Source organism: Tinamus guttatus, unplaced genomic scaffold (assembly GCF_059628265.1).
Source record: "Tinamus guttatus ecotype Peru unplaced genomic scaffold, ASM5962826v1 Tinamus_guttatus_pri_ptg000548l, whole genome shotgun sequence".
In the NCBI taxonomy this organism is placed as follows: Eukaryota; Metazoa; Chordata; class Aves; order Tinamiformes; family Tinamidae; genus Tinamus; species Tinamus guttatus.
Window position 1 is genome coordinate 381,943 of NW_028289082.1, and position 20,097 is coordinate 402,039.

The 20,097-nt window shown below is 43.3% G+C and overlaps 1 protein-coding gene across 1 annotated transcript in view; it reads right to left on the reverse strand.

Moving 5' to 3' along the window:
- Nucleotides 1-17,515, reverse strand: part of BLK (BLK proto-oncogene, Src family tyrosine kinase) — a 39,195-nt gene extending 21,680 nt beyond the window's left edge. Inside the window, exons 1-2 of the mRNA XM_088534356.1 lie at nt 17,335-17,515; nt 1,391-1,493 (exon numbers count right to left, since the gene is read on the reverse strand). Coding sequence (XP_088390482.1) covers nt 1,391-1,492 — 102 coding nt within the window. The 5' untranslated portion in view covers nt 1,493; nt 17,335-17,515. The remainder of the gene's footprint in view (nt 1-1,390; nt 1,494-17,334) is intronic.
- Nucleotides 17,516-20,097: the final 2,582 nt, after the last annotated feature.

Genomic DNA, 20,097 nt, shown 5'->3' on the forward strand with positions numbered 1-20,097 from the left:
CTATCTGTCAACTGGGATGCAAGCATCTTGTTTTAGAGCCTGAGTGTCCAATACTATGGAAATGGTCCTGCTTTAGACCACAGTCCTGTGATCGTCCTGTAGTACCTAATGACTTGTGTGTGCTTGGCCCAGTCAGAGGTATTTATACACGTGCAAAGGGAGTGTGTAAAACCATCAACTCTGAGTTGAAAATGTCTATTGCATGCTGTCTGTACTGCCCCTTGATTCCTGCTTAGCAGCAGTGAGGGGCAGGAATGATGCTCGCTGCATTTTTTCTAGTCTAACTGAAATAAATATGGATTTTCCCTGACATATGAGAGCTGGGAGCCTGTGGCAAAGGAAAAATGAGTATCAGAAGGTGATTGATGATGCTGTATTTACGCTGAAAGCAGCTCCTCTCTGATGAGCTGGAGATAAGGAAATTTAGGAAAAGAACATCCTTTTGATCAATCTGACATTTGCTGTCATGAAGATCGGACCTTGTAACCACAAGAGAACTCAGGAGTCAAGCTAACGGGGTGAAAAAATCTCCATCTGTCATCAAAAGCAATGATGTTATGCAGTTCCTCCCCCACCCCAGAGCTCAAAATCTGAGATGGTCTCACATGGCAGTTGCACCTCAACCTCCTCTTGTGCGGGCTGCCTAATGTAGTCTCAATAAACCTTACAATATTGTTAGCAAAGAGCAAGAAGAGAGAAGGCATCTTCATTCACTCTGGAGGGATGAAGTGATTATCCAGGTTTATATAGGGATTTTGTCTATCCAGGTCTCCTGAATCCTTACTTAGCATCCTACTTGTTTGACCCTCTTTCCTCAACCTGTTATCTTCCCTGATGGCAAAGTTTCTCTTGCGGTTTGCTGCTCTGAATTTTAGCTTGAATCTGGCCCATCTTTGTGCTGCTTTTCACATCGCAATATATGACTGGGTTGCAGAGCTCTGAGGACAGCAGTCCTGTCTGAGAAATATGGTGCCAGCACAGAGGAGTGTCCCCACACAGAGCACTGTCCCCTGCACCTTCTCCTCCTGGCCCCTCTTCTGCCCCCCTGTCCATCCTGTGTGAATAACTGTGCTCAACACAACAAGCTTTTGGGAAACCTGTTATTTTTAGCCCACTCAGACAATTTACAGCTGTAATAGGTCCCAAAAGACCAAAGAGGATCCTTTTTGCCAAAGGATAACCCAGAGTTGTTTGAAAGGTTTATCCAGTGTTAAGAAGTTTGCTGTGTGGGAAGACAAGGGTAAACATGTTTTCTGTCCTTTGAATCACATTTCCCAACTGGTCAATCAAATTTCAGGAAATAAAAGCCTACCATCAACCATAAATTCTACCAGTCTTTCCAATCAGTAATTCAGCTGCAGAGGACCCAAAAAAGAAACAAGAGACTTACCTTAAGTGCGAACGGAGGGATTTTATTCCTGTGTTTTGTGTTGGTCTCAGAAGTGTATTTCTCATTGGACGTCAGCTGATTTTTGCTCCCAAACAACCCCATCCTGAAAGGAAGAGTAGAAAGGATTTTTTTTTTTTTTTTGCTGCAGGGGCAAGGGGTGAGCAAAGAACAAACTGGAGGAGATTACGAGGCAAGGGCAATGGGGCAAGGCAGTGGAGTGAGTCTGAAACCATCCCATGTACAGTCATCTCGCTACCCTCTGCACCTCACAGTTACTGCTGTGTTCTACAGTACTAATCACTCACACTTGGCAGGTGAGGCTCAGAGAGACCCTGTAAGTCACCAGCAAGAAATGGGCACTGTATGGGGTCCTTCAATAATATTTTGGGATGCTGACATTGAGATGAATCATACCCTCCAACTTTTACTTCTCAGTACTAATTTTAAAAGGAGGCATAAATGACTATGCTGAAGGTGTTCATTCTGCAGTGAAGAGATGCCCCAGTAGATGTTGCATGGTCTTGTTCCAGAGCTAGGTGAGAGGGATGCTGGAGATCCCAGGGAATACCACTGTGCTGAGAGAAGGAGATGCAACAGGACTTGGCTCTTTTGGCCATTTGCAGTGCCCTAGTGCTGCTTGAGATGCCCCAAGCTCTCACAAAGTTGAGAGATGTCTTTTCTATGTCCTCGATTATGTTTCCAAATCACTTTGGGGTGTCAAAGACATCCTCAATCATCTCAAAAAGCACTAAGTACAGACCAATCAAACCCTTTCCAAGGCATGTCCTCTGTTCCACACTAGGTTTCCCACCTTTGTGCCTGATGGTGGGGATATGTTGCAGTCCAGAAGGGCAATTTCTGCTCTGTTCAATAATCATGGTGTAACAGGTCCAGGAAGCCACAATAGCCAAACTATGGCAATCTGAGCCTTTTCAGGCCCTGAAAAAGTATGTAACAGCTGAAGTCAGCATCACGGAAGTCCTACTACCAATAGTATATAAAGCATCTAACCCAATCAGCACCAAAGTCCACCTTAGCCCCACGCCCTTGGCGATCTCCTGCCTTTCCTGCACCTCTAGAGAAAGAATTTGAGGTAGAGGAGTCAACCCCTTGCAAAAAACGGGAAAACTAAGACGTAGTAGCAGGTCCACTACCTGAACGAACCACTGTTCATGCTACAAAAAGGGAAAATGCTGTAGCTGCAGTCCAAGACATCACAATGTTGTGAACCAGAAGAGCAAAACCTTGCTGAAAAGCAAAGGCATTGAAATGTCTGGACTACATGTCCAAAACCTCCCACATTCTCATCGCTGAGCAAAGACACTTCAGTTTCCATTCTTGCAAATACCTCAAGATTTGTAACCAGCACAGAGTATCAGGAATTGGAGGTCCAGGAATCAGTATGTCTTAGCGGAGAGTAAGTTCCCACAAAAGTCCACCTAGTGACTCATGAGAGTCAGAAACCAAAAAACACATCTAAAGAAACTTTCAGCAAGCCAGTTTTGCAAAAAAAGCAAATTCATCCAGCCATCAGTGGGTTTTTTTTCTCTCTAACATGTCTGAAATGCTTCAAAAACTGAAATCTCTAAAATGAGAAGCTCATTTCTAATAGAGACATCTTAACATTTTAATGTATTTTTCGAAGTGTCTTCCCTCTTTTGCTTCATTTTTATTTTTACTGATAAACTGAGCAAAGACAAAGGAATTGGTGAAATCTTTCAGAATAGCCAATGACATTTTTTATTTTTATTTTATTTTTATTTGAAAGTTTCTTTAGCATCTGATTTTCACAGACTTCTCACACCTGAGATCTCAGATGGCCCATGAATCTGTATACAGGTCTCAGCATCACTCTGGGCACTGACTCAACACAGTTGGAGAGGAAGTACTGCCTGCTAAATCAGCCACAGCATTTCCTGAGCAGGTTTATTTGAATTTGGCAATCTCTTCTCCAGGTTTTAACCAGGTTTTACTGTGCTGAGATGACCTGGTTGTCATAAAATAGAACACGATTTATTAAAGAAGTTTTTCTAACTCTTGCATTTGCAAATTTTTGGAAGAAAAATTTGTGCCAGGATTTCCGACTCTGAATGGCATTATTTACCAGGATAATAAGCATGAGTAGCTAGTGTTTCCTTTTTACCCAGGGGACTGCAAAGTATTGCTTTTAGTCAATGCAGGATGATAGAAAAGCTTTAGATACCACTTGCTACAAAACTTAAGAAGGCCCAGAGTCGATGTGTGCATTGAAAGTCAGTAACAAGTATGGTCCTTGTTCCTGTTTCACTGGAGCATCTTTGACATACTCTGCCTTCAAAGGGGACATACAGGTATAGTAATTGCCTCTTCCCTATAGAGTTAGGAGATGCAAGGTCAGGGAGATGCTTTGGGGGACATCATGTCACCAGGATCACCTCAGGAGAGGATGGACAGGCTGCCTGTGGAGTGATGGATGTGTATTTGGGGTCTCAGTAGCACTAATGAGGCAGAGCAAGAAAGGATAATGTGGTGAAGAGGTGAGAATCACAGAATTGTAGAATAATTACGTTTGGAAAAGACATTCAAGTTCACTGAGTCCAACCATAAGACCCTCAACACCATACCTGTTAAACCATGTCCCTAAGCACCTAATTTACAAGTTCCTTGAAAACTACCAGGGATGGTGACTCCACCACTTCCCTGGGCAACCTGTTCCAATGCTTGACTACTCTTTCCATGCATATTTTTTCCTAATATCTAATCTTAACCTTCCCTGGAGCAATTTGAGGCCATTTCCACAGGGATGTCCTCCTCTTGGGACAAGGTGGTGAAGGGTTGAGGATGTCCTCCCCATGGGCACCCTGGCAGGGAAGCAGGGACCATGCATCTGGCTGTGGCTCTGTCTCATGTGTTTCCTTGGTGCCCAGGTGGGCATCACAACCCATTCTGCTGCACTGCCTTGGGCATCCAACCACATCAAGAAGGGGACATGTCTCTACTGCATGTCCTAACCACCAAACCAATGAAAAAAAAAAAAAAAAAAGCAGTTGCGTAAATTGGAGCTTTGTCCAATTTTCTGTGAGGTGATGCAGAGATGTGAACAGCATGTCCCAGCTCGGGCAGGAAATAGGACCTGTGAAAATCTCCCATAGACGTCACCCACCGCCACCCACGTCTTCGCACAAAGATATTACCATAACTCTAGATATTTACTATGACTACAAAATCCGCAGCTCACACTCTCCAGGTCTTTTCTGTAGACTTTGCTAGCCAGCGTGACAGTCCTTCACGCCAGCAGGTGCTACACAAAATCCCAGAATAGTCCGGCTGACAACTGTCGTCAGATGCTGAGAGCTTCTGATGAGCTCCTACCGCACAGCTGGTGGCATCGGCTTTTTAAAGAAGTACTCCTTTTTCTCCAAAAGAGGTGGTGGGGATGAATAGACATTTTTCCACAGTGCTTTTGGAGTAACTAATAGTTTTCCCTGCCTCTTTTTTTTTCCCCAGTGGAAAAGAAAACTGGGAAAGAAACAACAACTGAGAAAATAATGTGGATTGCCTTGAGCATATTTACTATTTTTTCCCTTTTAAAATTGCTTGTTTATTTTTAATGACGGAAAATCAGGAAGAAAGTATTTTCTAATAATAGCTGTGAATACAGTAAGAAAATAGTATTTTCTTCATCACTTCAATTCAGTGTTTAATTAAACTCTTCAACTAGTCTCTTTTTTTAATGAATTTTCTTCCTTACCAGTTGAAAAAAGAGAAGGTAAAAAATGAAAAGTCCAAAACAAGGAAACATATAAAACAAACTCTATTTTTAAGCAAAAGGAAATCAAAATGGAAATTAAAAGTCAAAGGTGAAGCATTCTTTTTCATATGCATGAGAATTTTTAGCACTATAGAGTCCAGCTTGGCTGACAATAAGTTTTGAAAAAAATAGGTTTTGAAAGAAAAAATAACCATGCAAATGTCTGTATGGGAGATTCAAGATGTTTTTTATTTTGCAGTAAGTTTTTGCTGGGGAAGTCAATAGACACAGGATGGTGAGCGCTGTGAGGCATCCATCTCTTGCCCAGCGTGGGACAAATAGGCAAGCCACAGACACGCATAATATTTGCACAGGACCGCCAATGTTTGCTGTGTGCTTTCTAGGGGAAAAGAATAATTAATAGCCAATTTCTGGACCCAAGAGCTGGTGCATGGGGGTGCCCTGAACAGGAAATTTTGGCACTGTGGTTGCATTCATACCCTGGTAAGGTGAAGGATGGGCATCAGGACATAAAAAAGAGGAAAGTAGAGACGACCCTGGACCATGAGACCCCATTGCTTGCTCTGCCTCGTCTGGACTGAAGGCATCTTTCCATTTCTCCTCATGGCTAACCAAAGCCAAGTGGTTTGGATTGTCAGAGCCTTTATTGTTATAAAAGTCAGTATTTTACCCTGTCTGTTTGACAGCCCCGTAAAAGGAAGCCAGGGCAAATTTTCCAGCACCAGCTGCTGCTGGTGCAGTTGTGATGTGCGCTAATCTGCACCAGCACCAAAGGTCTCAGCTCCAGGGTCTTCTCCCACCTCAGTTAATGCCCCAGCAGGAATCCTCCATGCCCAGGCTTCAGCAGGGAGAAATCAAAGGATAGCCAGACCCTGAGACCAGCCAAACCAATACTGTAAAGAAGAGATGTCATATTTGGGGAAGGTAATTTATACTTCATAGAGGCCCAGCCTCAAACCACATGGGTGGGATGTTTCAAAGAGCCAAAAGGACTTAGGCTCTGAGCAATGCAGAGACCAGCCCTGCTGGAGCCTTCCAAAAATCACACCTCAGGACCCTGCTCAAGCAAAACTTCCGCCGGTATTTTGGTGGCAGCTTTGCGGTGGAGAAGAAAGGATGTGACTATATGTTATTTCACTTGCCTTTCTTCAAATAAGGCTAGAAAATATTTCCCAGAGAAGCAAGAAATTGAGCTCTGCCAACAACCTCAGTGAGGTCAAGGTCCAGCCAAGCCCATAGAGTTTGAGGACCTGCCAGCCTGCTGTGCTTTGCCCATCCTGAATCTCCACGGTGGTTCTGACATGTGCATGGTCATGTCTTCTGCAACAGGGATGCGGATGACACAGACGAGCAATGATGGGATTGCATGGGTGGATGCATTGAAAAAAGAACAAGCCAGACTCCAGCAGAAAAGGAGAAGTCTCAGCTCATCATCTGCTTCACCCTCATGAAACTGTGTCATGGAGAAAGAGCTTGAGACCTGAGCAAACCAATAGTGCTTCACTGCGAGGGCAGCTCCAACCCCCCAACCAAGGCCAGCGAAATCACAAAATGACCCCAGTTTTCCATAGGACTTTGGTGTGTGTCTACCAGATGTTTTCATACTTGACCAAGATGAGATATTTTACTTCATTTTAAACTCTAAGAATGTCTTTTAAAAAATAATAAGAAAAAAGTACTTCAAAAAGAAATGGCATTAAGAAATACTTCTGAAATTTATTTTTAACAAGCAGATATAGACATTTATGGAAGATTTAAATGCTGAATTTCTCTTTTTGTGTCCTCCCCCTACGAAAATTATTGAAACTAACTCACTTTGAGTACAATAATATAATTATTCACAATTTGCACTTTGCACTGATGAAAAGGTTCCACTGAAAATTTCCCCTCATTGTTATAGGCCCTTCTTAGGCACTTTAAATGCGCCAACAGTTTTCTTTTCCTTCAACAAAATAACTCTTTTTTGCCTTTGCTGACTTGGCATTCCTGCATTACTTTGCAAGATGCAGACCTGGAGAGATACTGAAAAACTTGGTTAGAACAACTGCTTAAATGGGAATGAAGGAGGCTCTGCAACCTGACCATTATCTATTCTGCTATTTTTTATTTTTGTTGGGTTTTGGTCAAGCTATTTTTCTTTATTGTTTTATTCTTAGGTCTGAAAATGATTAGTGGCTTGGTTGCTAGGAGGTGGTTAGAAGAGAGCTACGAATGACACCAAGGATGTGCTGTACTATAAACAGCACCAGTTATATAGAAGACTTGTCTGAGGGAGAAGGTGGAGAAAAGACCACCATCCTGTACAAGGATGTGGTAGCTGACAACGCAGTGGAGACCCCTTTCTTGAAGGAGGGAGGACAGTGACACCTCCAGCAAGAGGCATGTGCTGTTGGGTCTTTGGCTAACGTCGGCGTGACTCTTATGGCCAAAACTTGCTCCACACTAATACAAGCAAAGATGGAGGAATTACAGAAATGCAGAAAGTGCCTGTAAAGAGCAGGAGAGCCAGGGGCAAGAAGCATCATGATCTTTGAAGAGGAACAGGAGATGTTTGTGTCTTGAATGTTGCCTCATGTCTAGAGGAGTTGAGAACAGGGAATATCCAACTGGTAACACTCGGGTCCCACACAGCCCATGGCCTTTGTCAGAGACAGTAGACTGGATTTGAGCTGACATGACATTCAAAGACTCTATCTCATGGAAAAGGTCTTCCAGGAAGTCTGCAGAGTATCCCCCCAGAGCAGCTAGGTTCCTCAGGGAATGCTGGCACAAGTTAGTGTTGCATTACTGCAGGTCCCAGTCCTGAGCACATCCAGCATGGCCAAACTGCCCTCTATGAGGGCTATCTTGTGCCAGCCAGTGTCCAGGGGATTAGAGAAGGAGCTCTGTGCTCCTATGATTTACACCTCAGCAAGGGGCATCCATTGTAGACTGGAATTCACTGGGTTTTTTGGAGGCTCTTATTTGCTATGGAGCAAAATGTGGCTGTCTTGCGATTTCCATTGGAACTAACGCCTGTCCCCATATCTTTTGCTTTTCTTAAGCCATGCTTTCTTGCTGCAGCAGGTGATGCTGTCCCAAACAAACAAACCCAGCAGCAAATCCAGTTATTTCAGGTCTAGCTAAAAAGTTGAGACATCCTGTCAGAGTATGTTGTGGGGGTAGGAGCACACAGATTTGCAAGCCCTTGAGATTAAGCAGATGCAAAAGGTTTCTTGACAGAGGAGGAGAAAAAAAAGAAAATAAAAATAAAAAGATAATATAATTTTCTTGCTCCTTCCAGAAGTAGAAAACAGCTGCCTTCTGCCCGAGTGGCCGCTCGCTAATCAAAACATCTGTCTGAAGGAAAAATGGCTGCTTACATTGAGCACTGAGCCCTGCCAGAGCTTGGCAGATGCTTGGCTGAGCTGCAGGAGGCTGCGAGCCAGCACGTACGGCCACGGCGCAGGGTGCCGGGGAGGTAAGAACAGGTCTCCAGGTCGGGAGGGCACCTCTCCTGACCTGCCTCCTTGAAACAAGCTCTCCTCGTGAAGTCACCCCACGTGTGGCATCATCCGTGTCAGCTTGGGACGGTCTACAGACTCCTGCAGCACAGGATGCATTGCTTCATTGCATTTTCTCTGGTGTCCAGAGGTGACATTGCAACTCAAATACTTCTCTTTATAGGGCACATGAGTCAGACTTGCTCATAGGGGTGTTTGGAACATGCTGCAGAGAATTGCTCTGCACAGGCCACCTCACCTGTGGTCTAATCCTTATGGAAGTGCATTTGGGTCATACTCATTTGATCAAAATGTGTGACGTCCTATCTCACAGTGCTTTGTGGGTACACCACAGTGGCCTGTAGGGATGCGGGGAAGACCTGACCACATGCTAACCATGCCCAAGGAGAAGTAATAAAGCAGGTGCCCTCAAAGATCCCCTTCATCCGGGTGGGTGTGAGTGGCAGGAAGGAAACACCCTCCCACTATGCCCAGATGAAGCAAAGAGTGGTAGGGAAAGACACACATCACCCCCAGGGCTGGATTTTAGTGTAGACTAGGTCGGCTAGCACCCATCATCATTACGACCAGTGGGGAGGTGAAGCAGGGCAAGGGGCAGGCAGAAGGCAGGGGAGAAAGGAAGGAGAAAGACAAAAGTCTATTGGGGTTCTCTCTACTCCCAGGGAAATGTGCAAGGTGGTGGGTTGCTCCCTACTTGCGCTGTTTCCTAAGTGGCTGCCACTAGAGCCACGGCCAAGGATGGATGAGTCTCTGGTCATGACAGATGCTACATGGCACTGAGGGCAGAGACGCAAGTAGAATTTCTCCAGAAGATACCTCCCATTCACACCTCGCCCACCCCATCCTTGGGACCAAGCTCTGGCTATTTTGGCTATCACACCTTCAGATTTCAGGAGCAGTCTAATTTTGCAGTCTTTGAATGCACCTTGTTTTTTTTTTTTTATCCATGCCTCTATGTCTGAGCTAAATATTTTCTTCCCCACAACGGTTCTTTGCTCTATTTTGAATATCAAAACAATCCTTTTAGGAGGGCGTGTAAGTTGCACTTCCCAGAGAATCTGGCCAATCAAAATAACAGCAAGAAAAGCAAGAAACACAAAGAGAACCCCGCAAAACCCACAGGCAATTAACAGCTCTCATTAAAAACAGCTACAATAACCGTGAATGGATGGTGTTCTCACTATGCAAACCTCCAAATTTTAGGAAACAGCTTGATAAGCTGGCTTTACAATGGTCTTTCCTTTTTTTTTATTTGTGAGTGCAAAATATTTTTTTAAATGAAATGCATTTTGCTCCAACCAGCCACAGCCCTCTATGAACTCACTCAACTATAACACTGAGGAGGCAGAGTGGTCTAACGAACAAAGACCTGGTCAAGGGCTTGTGGGTGGCTCTGGGGAAGTAACTGTCTCGTTCTGCCTCAGCATGTTCAACAGGGAAAGAGAAACGTGTCTGTCGTAGGAGATAAATATTTTTTAAGAACCAGGATTTATTTCAACAGATTCCTGAGGCTGTCCACAGGGTTCATAAAGAATTGGCTTCTTTGGGTGTTTTTAATGTAGGGACAGACCTGTTGGGTCACCATTTAATCTTAAGCTTTTGCAAGACTGTATCCTAAAAAACATCACAAAAAACTCTGAGGATGATTGAATAATGTAGTTTTTACATTATATTGAAGAGGGCAAGAGGGGAGGGGCTTGTGGTCTCACGCATCTTGGGACTGAAATGATCTCACACAGCTCATACTGCAGCTGCTCTTAACAAGAAGGACAAAAAAAAGGTGAATATCCATTGAGTGTGATGCACAACCTAACTTTTACTAGCCACATGAGTAAAATCCAAGAGTTTGACATGGGGAAGAGCTGTCTGCGGACATGATGCTGGGAGAGGTGGGACTGGAGAAGGCAGTTTTGACCCTCCCCATTGCCTCCTTGGGCAATCCAGTGCTGCAGAGGCAGGTGGCTGTTTGCATACCCAAGAGATGCAAAAATGAGGAAGCCCTTGCATCAGATTTATCAAACTTCTCCATCCTTGGCTGCCTTTTGCTGGCTTGATTCTCCTCTGGCCAAGGACAAGGGAGAGGCAAGAGGTGGGCAAGGTCAGGGAGGACAGTTTCATGAGAAGCTGGAGAGCTTTGAGCAGGACCTCATCCTTTAACAAAGAGTGCATCTGAGCTATCGCTCTTTGCTAAGCTTCACTTCCTATTCCTATGAAAAGGGAAGTTGCTTTTTTAGAAAGCCGCTTGCCATCCACTGCTGAGGTAGGAAGGAGGAGACATTATGAAGCGCAGCAAAAGCTTAGAAATAAACTAGCAACTGCCAAGTCATCTTGGGAAGCTGTGTGATATCACAGTGGCTCCAGACAGAAACCACTGCTGACTTGAGACATTTCCTTAAAATGGAGAAACCCAGCAGCAGTTGCCACATGTAAGATGACTGAGAAATTAGAAGTTTAAATAAAAGAAATAGATGTGGAGCAGTCCTAGCTATTGCATTACAGATATTTTTCTAGTACCCCAGTTGGGAGCATATTTCTCTCCTGTTGCCTCCAGGCTGGTTAGATAAGCCATTGGCTCATGGCTCTGAGGCATCAAGAAGCCCACACCGTGAAGGCCTTTCTGCAACATGCTTTCTCAGAAATTGTGAAACACTGGTCTGGGGCTGTCCTTTGAAAGCAAGTGGAGGGAGAACACTGAGAAAGTGGGTGAAAGAGAGAGATAGAAAGTTTCCCATGTACATAGCTCCCAGGTCAGTCTATATGGACTCCACCTGCCCCAAATTCCCTTGTTTAAAAGTGCACGCTCTAATCTCACCCATTTGAGTGTGTTCTGTCCAGTGCGTTCCACTCTTTTTTTCTTCTCCCCCCCACTCTTTTTTTTTTTTTAAAAAAAAAAAACAAATGTGGATTCCCCAATGCTCTTTGGTAGCTTTGCAGGCCTCTACAAGACCTAGCCAGTCCCTAGAACAGCTTTACCCAAGATTACCCAATACTTTTCATAGTCTCTTTTAAGCAATGCACAAAGCTTGGAGGTTCAGCCTATGAACATCACTCATAGAGGGAAAGGGGCTGAAGAATCTCTGCCCTGTCATCTCCTGCCCTTCTCCACACAAGGCACGTCAGCAGTGACATCAGGCAGTGATGGGGGAGTTAACAAGTTTCCAGTTATGGGTGGGAAAGGTGACCCCCCTCTCAGCCTGTTGACTTCATGCAGGGTTTTGCTCTGGAATTAATGCAGCTGGAAAGGAGATAGTGGGGAGAGGAACTCGCATCTGCCTGGACTCTATGGTTGGACTTGATGATCTTGAAAGTCAGCCTGAAGGTCATCTCGAACGTCTTTTCCAGTCATAACGATTCTATGGTCATAGCTCAGACATACAGACTTGGTGTCTCATCAGGTTTACATTAAGAGTGTCCCCATTAAGACATCTGCTCCCCAAGGAAATCCAGCCTTAGTTGGAACACACCAAGAGGGATCAACACACTCCTCCTTGTCCCATTGGCCCCAGGGATTTCTTCCCTACACCCAGCCAGTTTGAATGGCTCAGATGTGCTACAGAAGACTTCTTCCCTCCAGGCTTTGCTCCTATTATCTCACTACAGCCAGGGATTCCTGGACTGGGCCCGGGAAACTCCAGCCTGAGATCTCAGGCTGTACTGCTATTCTGCCAGGATGCTAAGATCCCACTGAATTTTCCAAGAGACCACAATCTGGTGTCTCCAGATCTTCCAGATCTCCAGCTTGTATCTCTATGCCACAACTATCTGGAGGGGCTGAGATCAAAAATGATCCGAGCCAAAAATGATATTCAGACATCCTGAAACTGCAAGCTGGAGATAGAAATGTAAGAGAATAAGGCCAAATACTGCAACCACTTCTACTGCAAAAGTAATTATTTGTGGCAAGGAAGTGTTGGGGCTGATTCGATCTCAGATTATCTCATCTTTGATCTAGTCTAATTCTATCGCATCAGAGCTAGGACGAATCTTACTTCCTTGGAAGTTTCTTGCTTTGCTGATGTCCAAGCTCTCACTGTGTCAGCAGAACAGGCATGATGGGTTTATGCCCACACAGCACTGGGTTTGCATGATCATGGTTTCTTCACATCTGGCTAACACCTCTATTTTAAGCAGTCCCGTGGTCACGACTCCTTTCTGTGCGCATTTTCTATTTATTGACAGCCCATCTAGAAACTTTCACATTTTTCCTACTTTCCTCCAAAAATCTCTTGAAAAAAAAAAAAAGAATTTTGTGGAAAAATCAAACTCTTGAAAATGACTCAAAAACTCTTTTTTATATTAAAAAAATGACATTTTCTACAGGAAAAAGGAGTAATTTCTCATGCAGCCTTGAAATGGTAATGTCTCAAGAGGCTATATTCCCCTTCCTGAGCTTCTCAAAATTTGGTGGCCAAATAGGAAAGAAACAACAGGGAAAATTTCTAAGGTGAAAGTCAAGCTGGAGTTTTTATCTAACTTCCTCCATTTTCTTGGTACAGCCTTAGTTCTTCCATCCCATGTGGCTGTTGTAGATAATGCTTATATTTGTATTTTTTTTTCATATAACCTGTACCTTATTTAACTTGTACTCAAAGACCCTTTCTCAAACATCATCCCCCCCATACATTTATTCTGAGATGTCCTCCCTGTTTCCTCAGTTTCAGGCAGTTCAGTTCTCTCTTTACCCTCAGCAGTCATTCATATAAATGCAGATGCCATGGTGGCTTGGGATTTGAGCAAGTAACTGTCTGTGTTGAGAATCAAGTGTCACAACTTCTTAGCTCTTCTGTCCATGTCATTTTGTCAAGTTTTTGCTTTAACTACAGAGGGACTTCATTGAGAAGAGGGATATTCTCTTACTGAGACATCTTGTGTGACCTGATGGTCCTTATCCATGTGCCACCATAGCATGGGGAGCTTTTGAGTACAAGGATATATTTTCATGTAGTAAACAGGTCCCCCATGAATCTGGGATGTGGGGCCAGGTACCACATCTGCCCGTTAAGGACCCTTAAATAGATTGCACAAAGATCTTGTTCCTACAACCTTCGTTCACCAAAAAAAAGTTTTATGTTCAGCCATTGGTGAGGCAGTCCAGACATCCCAGACAACTGAATAATTTACTCTTCACTCCTCATCAAGTAGAAAAGAATTTCTCTGCAAACCTTGTGTTTTTTGTCTCTGCTCTGTCTCCTGCATGTCCGGCATGTTGTATTGACAAGACCCTGGGAGGTTCTGCAAACTGTTATTTGATCGGTAACAGATTTTCAGAGGAGCAGAAATAACCTCTGAGATGTCAGATTTGGAGAATAATTTCAGAAATGAACGAGTAAAAGATTGTCAAGGGAAAAAAAAGAGACTGTAAAAGCCTGCTTCACTTCAGAAAAAATAGGACTGCAGAAATGTAGGTCTGGTCCCTAAAAGGTCATCTCATCGGTCTGGTGGCAGTACACCATTTCAGAGAGACTATCAAGTTTGTGCTTAAGAGTGTGTGGTGACAGAAATTCCCACTGGTCCCCAGCCTATCACATTAATTCCAGTAGTCTTAGTATTTCCTAATGGTCAGTATCGATTTCCCTCACTGCAAGACTTACAACTGCTTGTCCTGTCCGTACTGGCCATGCAGTTTATTCCCTTGTTCTTTGCAGTGGCTGTTAGACATGCTTCTCTCTCCTGTAATTGAAGCAGTGCTGTTTCTTGCAAGCTTTCCTCACTGATCGCACTTCCCACACCTTGGTTCAATTGTGTGGTTCCTTTGGGGAATTTTATACTAGCTTTTGGAACTTTTATAGTCCTACTTGCACCGTTCTGCAAACTAAAACTGACTTATATTAGAAAAGGCAAAATTACTCAAAAAAAAAAAAAGAAATATTTTTCTTCAGGTTAACTGTAACATTACAGTCTGAGCTGAACAAGCCTTTCCCTATCACCTGTTTTCTTGGAGAAAAATGATAAATCTATGTTTTATTGCAGCCCAAGGAGTAGCTGTCCTGACTGTTGGGGAGAGGACTGGCCGGCATGAATTCTCTGGGGTTTACTCATGATACAGAGGTCAGACTGACCTGAAAAAAGCACATGGCTTGTCCAGCATGAAATACTGAAGGTCTGGTTTACATTCTCCTCATATACATTGTGCTTCACTTGTATACATCGTACCTCAACATTTATTTTTAAGCAATGAGCATGACCATTGGGATACCCTGATTCTTTACAAGGCTGTACTTTCTTTTAAGCTTCATGGTAACTTCAATGGTCAATTCTTCTACACCTTTACCAGGATCTTGAGGCTATAAGATATCACCAGGAGCTCTGGCAGTGGAAGTTACTTCTTTTTATATCCCCTCTGCTACTTCTAATTTCTGCTGCTTGCAAAGTGGTGCAAAACCTAATGAGAAAGCTTCACAAAAATTGAATTGATGAATGGAAACTTTGAGACTGCCAAGAGCTTGTGTAGGATCTAGACCCCAGGACCTCTTGCAAAATTTCTGCCCATGATTTAACCTGTAGGCCTGCAAGAAACTGCACTGACTACAGGGGAGCTCACCCACATGGAGTCAACGCTTGGTTGCCTCCTAAATCTTGTGAACCGTGGAAGAGCAGCAAAGAAACTCCCTTTTTAGCATAGAGAGAATGGAAAGAATGAGAGGAGGGAAGGAAAACAAATAGTGATGTAGTAGTAGTATGTTCCTACTCTGCTTGGACTCCTATGAAATTCACAGTGACCTATTTCCAGCATTGGCTTTCAGAGATAACATGAGGGTGTCACTGGTGAAGAATTCTCCCTTCCAAAAGAGTCTTTCTCACTTAGACACAATCTCAAGACCTCTTTGGTGTGCTCATGAGGGCGCACGGAGAGTTAAGGGCTGCAAAGTCAATGAAGAGACAGCAGTCTAAAGCACAAATAAAAATTAAGAGTGGCTATCCCTGTCTGAAATAAACACAGTGCAAAGTGTACAAAAGATGGGTGTTTTGGATTTCTCCTTGCACAGCCTGCGATATCATGGACTTATTTAACATGCGCTGAGGAGCACATCGCCTCAACTGAGACAGAAATGCATGCAAGAACAACCCGTTTCTGATTAGGTAGAACATGGAAAGCTATTAGAAACACATAGAAGAAAAATCAATAGCCTCTTCACAAAATAATAATAATAATAATAATAATAATAATAATAATAAATCACCTAACTATTTCTTGGGTCTTTCCTTCTAGAAAATTCAGCCCCTAGCTAAATTCATGAGCTATTTTGGTAGAACAAAACGAGAATGAGCCAAAATATCTTTTACAGATTTTTTTTTGGCATTAATATTATGATAATGCTCTGAAATATATGGGAGAAAATATGAAGCAGAAGTAAGAAATCACAAATTCTAGAGCCTCCAAATCTTGCAAAGGTTACTGAAGCCCTGGCAAAATGACTGATCAGCACTAGTAGAGCATATTAATGAGAATGCCTTTGCTACCCTGAAGCTGTCCATTTTCCTCCTCAATTTCTAGCTGCCTGCTCTTATGCAGCATGTATGAGTCTGTACTGCTCGAGAGGGATCTGTATCCCACCCATGCTGCTGAGAGCATGTGTGTCTTGTGCTGATTTTGTTTTATTACACACATTCCTTTTTTAAAACCTATTATCAACTCAGTCTCATGGTAGCTTGACAAGATAGACAACAAACATCCCTGCTTCCAGAGGCGGGATAATCAAAGTGCCATGAAGGACACTGGCTTGCCAAACATCCCTAGCAAATACCCTGCAATGATCCAAAATCACACAGCAAACAGGGCAGCTCCCGAATTATCCAGGTTCCAACTTAGAGCACTGCTTTGGTGAGAGGGAAATCTGAGCCAGGGCTAAACTACAATCAAGACTGAATGTTACAGATATTTATGTAGATTTTCCATTTCTGATGGTAGGAAGTCTCTGAGGGAAAAGCAATAAGTCCACTCTGGCTTGCTGGAGACTTTGTCCACAATGAGCATTAACTTGCTGTAGGTTTTACCAGGTGGATGAAGGAGCCAGTGGCTGAGAACAAAATGATGGTCTCAGAGCAGACACAGGTCCAAAACTACCCTATCTGTGGGGCAAAACATATCAACGACCTTTAAAGACAAACGTGACTCTCTGCAGCATGGCAGTTAAAGCCTCAGCCCTCCTCTGCACCAAATGCAGCTGTCCAGGGGTTCAGCCCAGCAAGGATAGCCCAGGTCCAGAGCATCCACCTCCCCTTAAATTCAGAATCAGGTCCTTGACTTCAGTATTCCCTTCTTTTTCCTTCCAAAGAAATTCCAAAAGGAAACAGGAAGGAAATCCTGCTATTTAAAAGTCTTTTATTTACTTTCACTCTTAAAGAGAACGAGGTTGATTGGCGTCCGAAAGAAGGGACCTGCCAGGTCAGCTTGTGACTTATACGGTGGTGGTAACTGTGTGAATGAGTCCTCAGAAATGTGCCCTGATTTCAGCACAGAGATGCACCACCAGAAAGCGAGAAGAAAATCCGCATCATCAACGCACCTAATCCCCTTGAGCTTCTCACCCCAAATCTTCAAGGGTTTAACTAGTTTTGATGCGTGGTCAATAAACAGAGTGGGCCAAATCTTTAAATGCTCTAAGAGGATGTAGTCAGTGAAGCACCGGGCAATAAATAATCAGGCAGTAGGAATGAAGTGAAGCTCATGGAAAATTGTTTGCACTTACCTGGTGATTCCTTCGTTTGGATTAAATCATAGCCCGCTCGATCTTAGTAGTCTGCTGGAGTTAAAAAATCCTTTGCCAGGTGTGTTCTTAAGCACATAAGGCTCTCTTGATAAGTTTTAATCCTTAAAGCACGTAGAAAGAGAAACCCTAATTCTTCTTGTTGCTGTCAGTTGACTGCTGTTAGTGGTTTCCTGTCGACAACAGCTGAATGACAACTTGAACTGGTTTGTTACGCTTATAGAAATTAAGGGCTGGTAGTATAACCACACTGCTCATTTAGACCTAATGTTAGAACAGTGGCTATCTTAAAAGAACTGTTACCCCCAAAGGCTCAGCAGGCTATAAAAAGTACTGTCCATGTGAAAATGGTGTCCTGAAGTTCTCTCAGTCAGCCCAGCACAGGTCAAAAGTCACCATCTGGAGCCACAGGGTATAAAAGAGGTCTGAAAAATGGGAGGAAAGACTTGGGTCCTTGGTTTTTCTAGACTGGCCCGTTCACAGCTGACCGTTCTGGGCCAATAGCAGAGGTGGAGATATTCATTTCATGCATCTAACCTTTGGGAGAGTTCATCTCCAGCCTGGTTCTAGTCTGAACAGTTTCGCCTTTTGCAATCATGTAGCTTATGGTGTTGTAATCTCACTCGCTTTCCATTTAAGGTTGTGTTTCTGCTTAAAAAAAATCATTTAAAGAGAGTGGTTGTATTCTACCCCAGAGCTGGCTATGTTTCAGCAATAAAAAACACCTGATGTCATTTAGGGCACTGGGAGATGAGAGGCACAGCTGATAGAACATCCTGGTATCTCTTTATCTCTTACATTCAAAGATCTGCCTTCCCTCTTTTTTTTTTTTTTTTTTTTTTTGCTATTAGCTACTTGCTGTATAGTGCAAAAACTTTGCCTGGACTGAGCACCCAGGACCCATTTGGAATTGCAGGCAGGGATCAGCTCAGAGCTTGTTATCAGGGGTAATTCATTGATTTATTTTATTTTATTTTATTTTATTTTATTTTATTTTATTTTATTTTATTTTATTTTGCCAGCTTCATCTGAGAAGAGGGGTGATAGATTTTGGTAAGAGGTGGTGGAATATTGTGTCTCAGTCCTGCAGTTTCAGGCAACTTCCTTGGTTGAGATTATATCCACCTGTCAATGGCTATCAAGGAGATGGAAACAATTTCCACTGCATGGTTCTCTCTGGAATAGCGGTGTCAGGAGAGGGTTGCAAATGATTGATTTTGTGGTTCATTGGCTGGTCTGGAAAAAAAAAAAAAAGGGAGGAAAGGGCAAAAGAACCTAACAAACAAGAATATGTTTCACTTTTTTTTTTTTCTTTCATTTTAATGCAAAAAAGCGGAGAGGGGAGGAGAGTATAGGTTCTTCATCTTCTTGGAGCCACCACCACATATCTGTTTGGTGGCAGCTAAACATCAGGCTTTGATAGACTCCACATCTCCACCACTTTGCAGGTCAAACCAAGCCTGGCCCTAACCAGTCTCCCTGTTTCTGCAGCAGCCTGGAGGACTGATGGGCAGATCGAGGGCAGCAGGTGCTGGATGCACCTCAGTGAGCACCTCAAAACTCGGCATTCAACCCAACCTGGGCACAGGAGCCTCTGGAAGGGAACTCATCCCATCCTAAGGTTGGCTTCTGAGAGGGTTGTGAAGGCCTGTGAAATTTATTTGTTTTTCCTTTTTTTGGCTCAGCAAGCCAAGGCAGTGGATTAAAGGTAGATTCAGAAATTTTGGACAACTGAAATCTGGGCAGGTGGTGTTCACCCAAGGCTGCTCTGCTCCCCTTTTTTCAGACACCCAGAATGATGAAATGTTACCGAGCAGCCTTATTTGGAAGCCAGGTAAGTCTGGAGGTGGAATTTTTGTTATGCTGGCAGTTCTAAGGGGAAAAAAAAAAAAGTATACGAAGAATACAACTAATACTAATATTTTAGGTAAGAATGGAACACAAAGCTGCCTTTTTCCAGGACGGGAAAAAAAAAATGTGGAAAAAAGTGGATCTCAGTGATGAGATTTTAAATCTAACTCCAGTGAAGTGGAGTTAACAGATTCCTCAAAGGAATGTCATTATAAATGAGACAGTCCAAAACTTTGGAAATGGTCTTGACTTTCTTTGGAAATGATTTTTAGTTCTTCAGAGTTTGGGGAATTTTGGAGTTAGAGAGAGGAATACTTCACTAACCCAACATACACATTTGCAAACCCAATTATGGAGTTACCAAAATGTTTATTTTCTTTTAGCTTGGAAAAACAAACAAACAAAACAAACAAACAAAAAAAACACAGGTGGGGACTGAAAAACCCCATCATGGTTTCAGTAGTACTTGAAACAGTAGTGTCCTTTGCTCTTGTCTTGGTTGATGACTCACCTGACAGAATCGTGTAGTAAAAATGCCAGTGTTCCCCAAGGGGCAACACTCAGTGCAAAAACCACTATATTTTTCTTTGCCTTGATTAAGCAATCTGGTTTCCTGCGCTGTTGCTGGGGTGGATGTCCTGGTGCACAGCAGCCTCAGCCGTGCTCACCATACAGCTACTCCCTGGCAGGATTTCATCTCCTCTCTCCTTTGCTGGGCTCGATTCCAGCAAAACTTTGTAAGAATTTTTATCTTTGAAAATCTTTTCCTCTACCTAACTCGGGCAGAATTTACCAGGTCCCAAGACAAACAGGAATGCAATACCAGGGCTGCCTATGAAGACCTACAGAAGAACCTTGGTGAAGCTGCAGCTCTGGATCAGGTGCCCTTGTTCA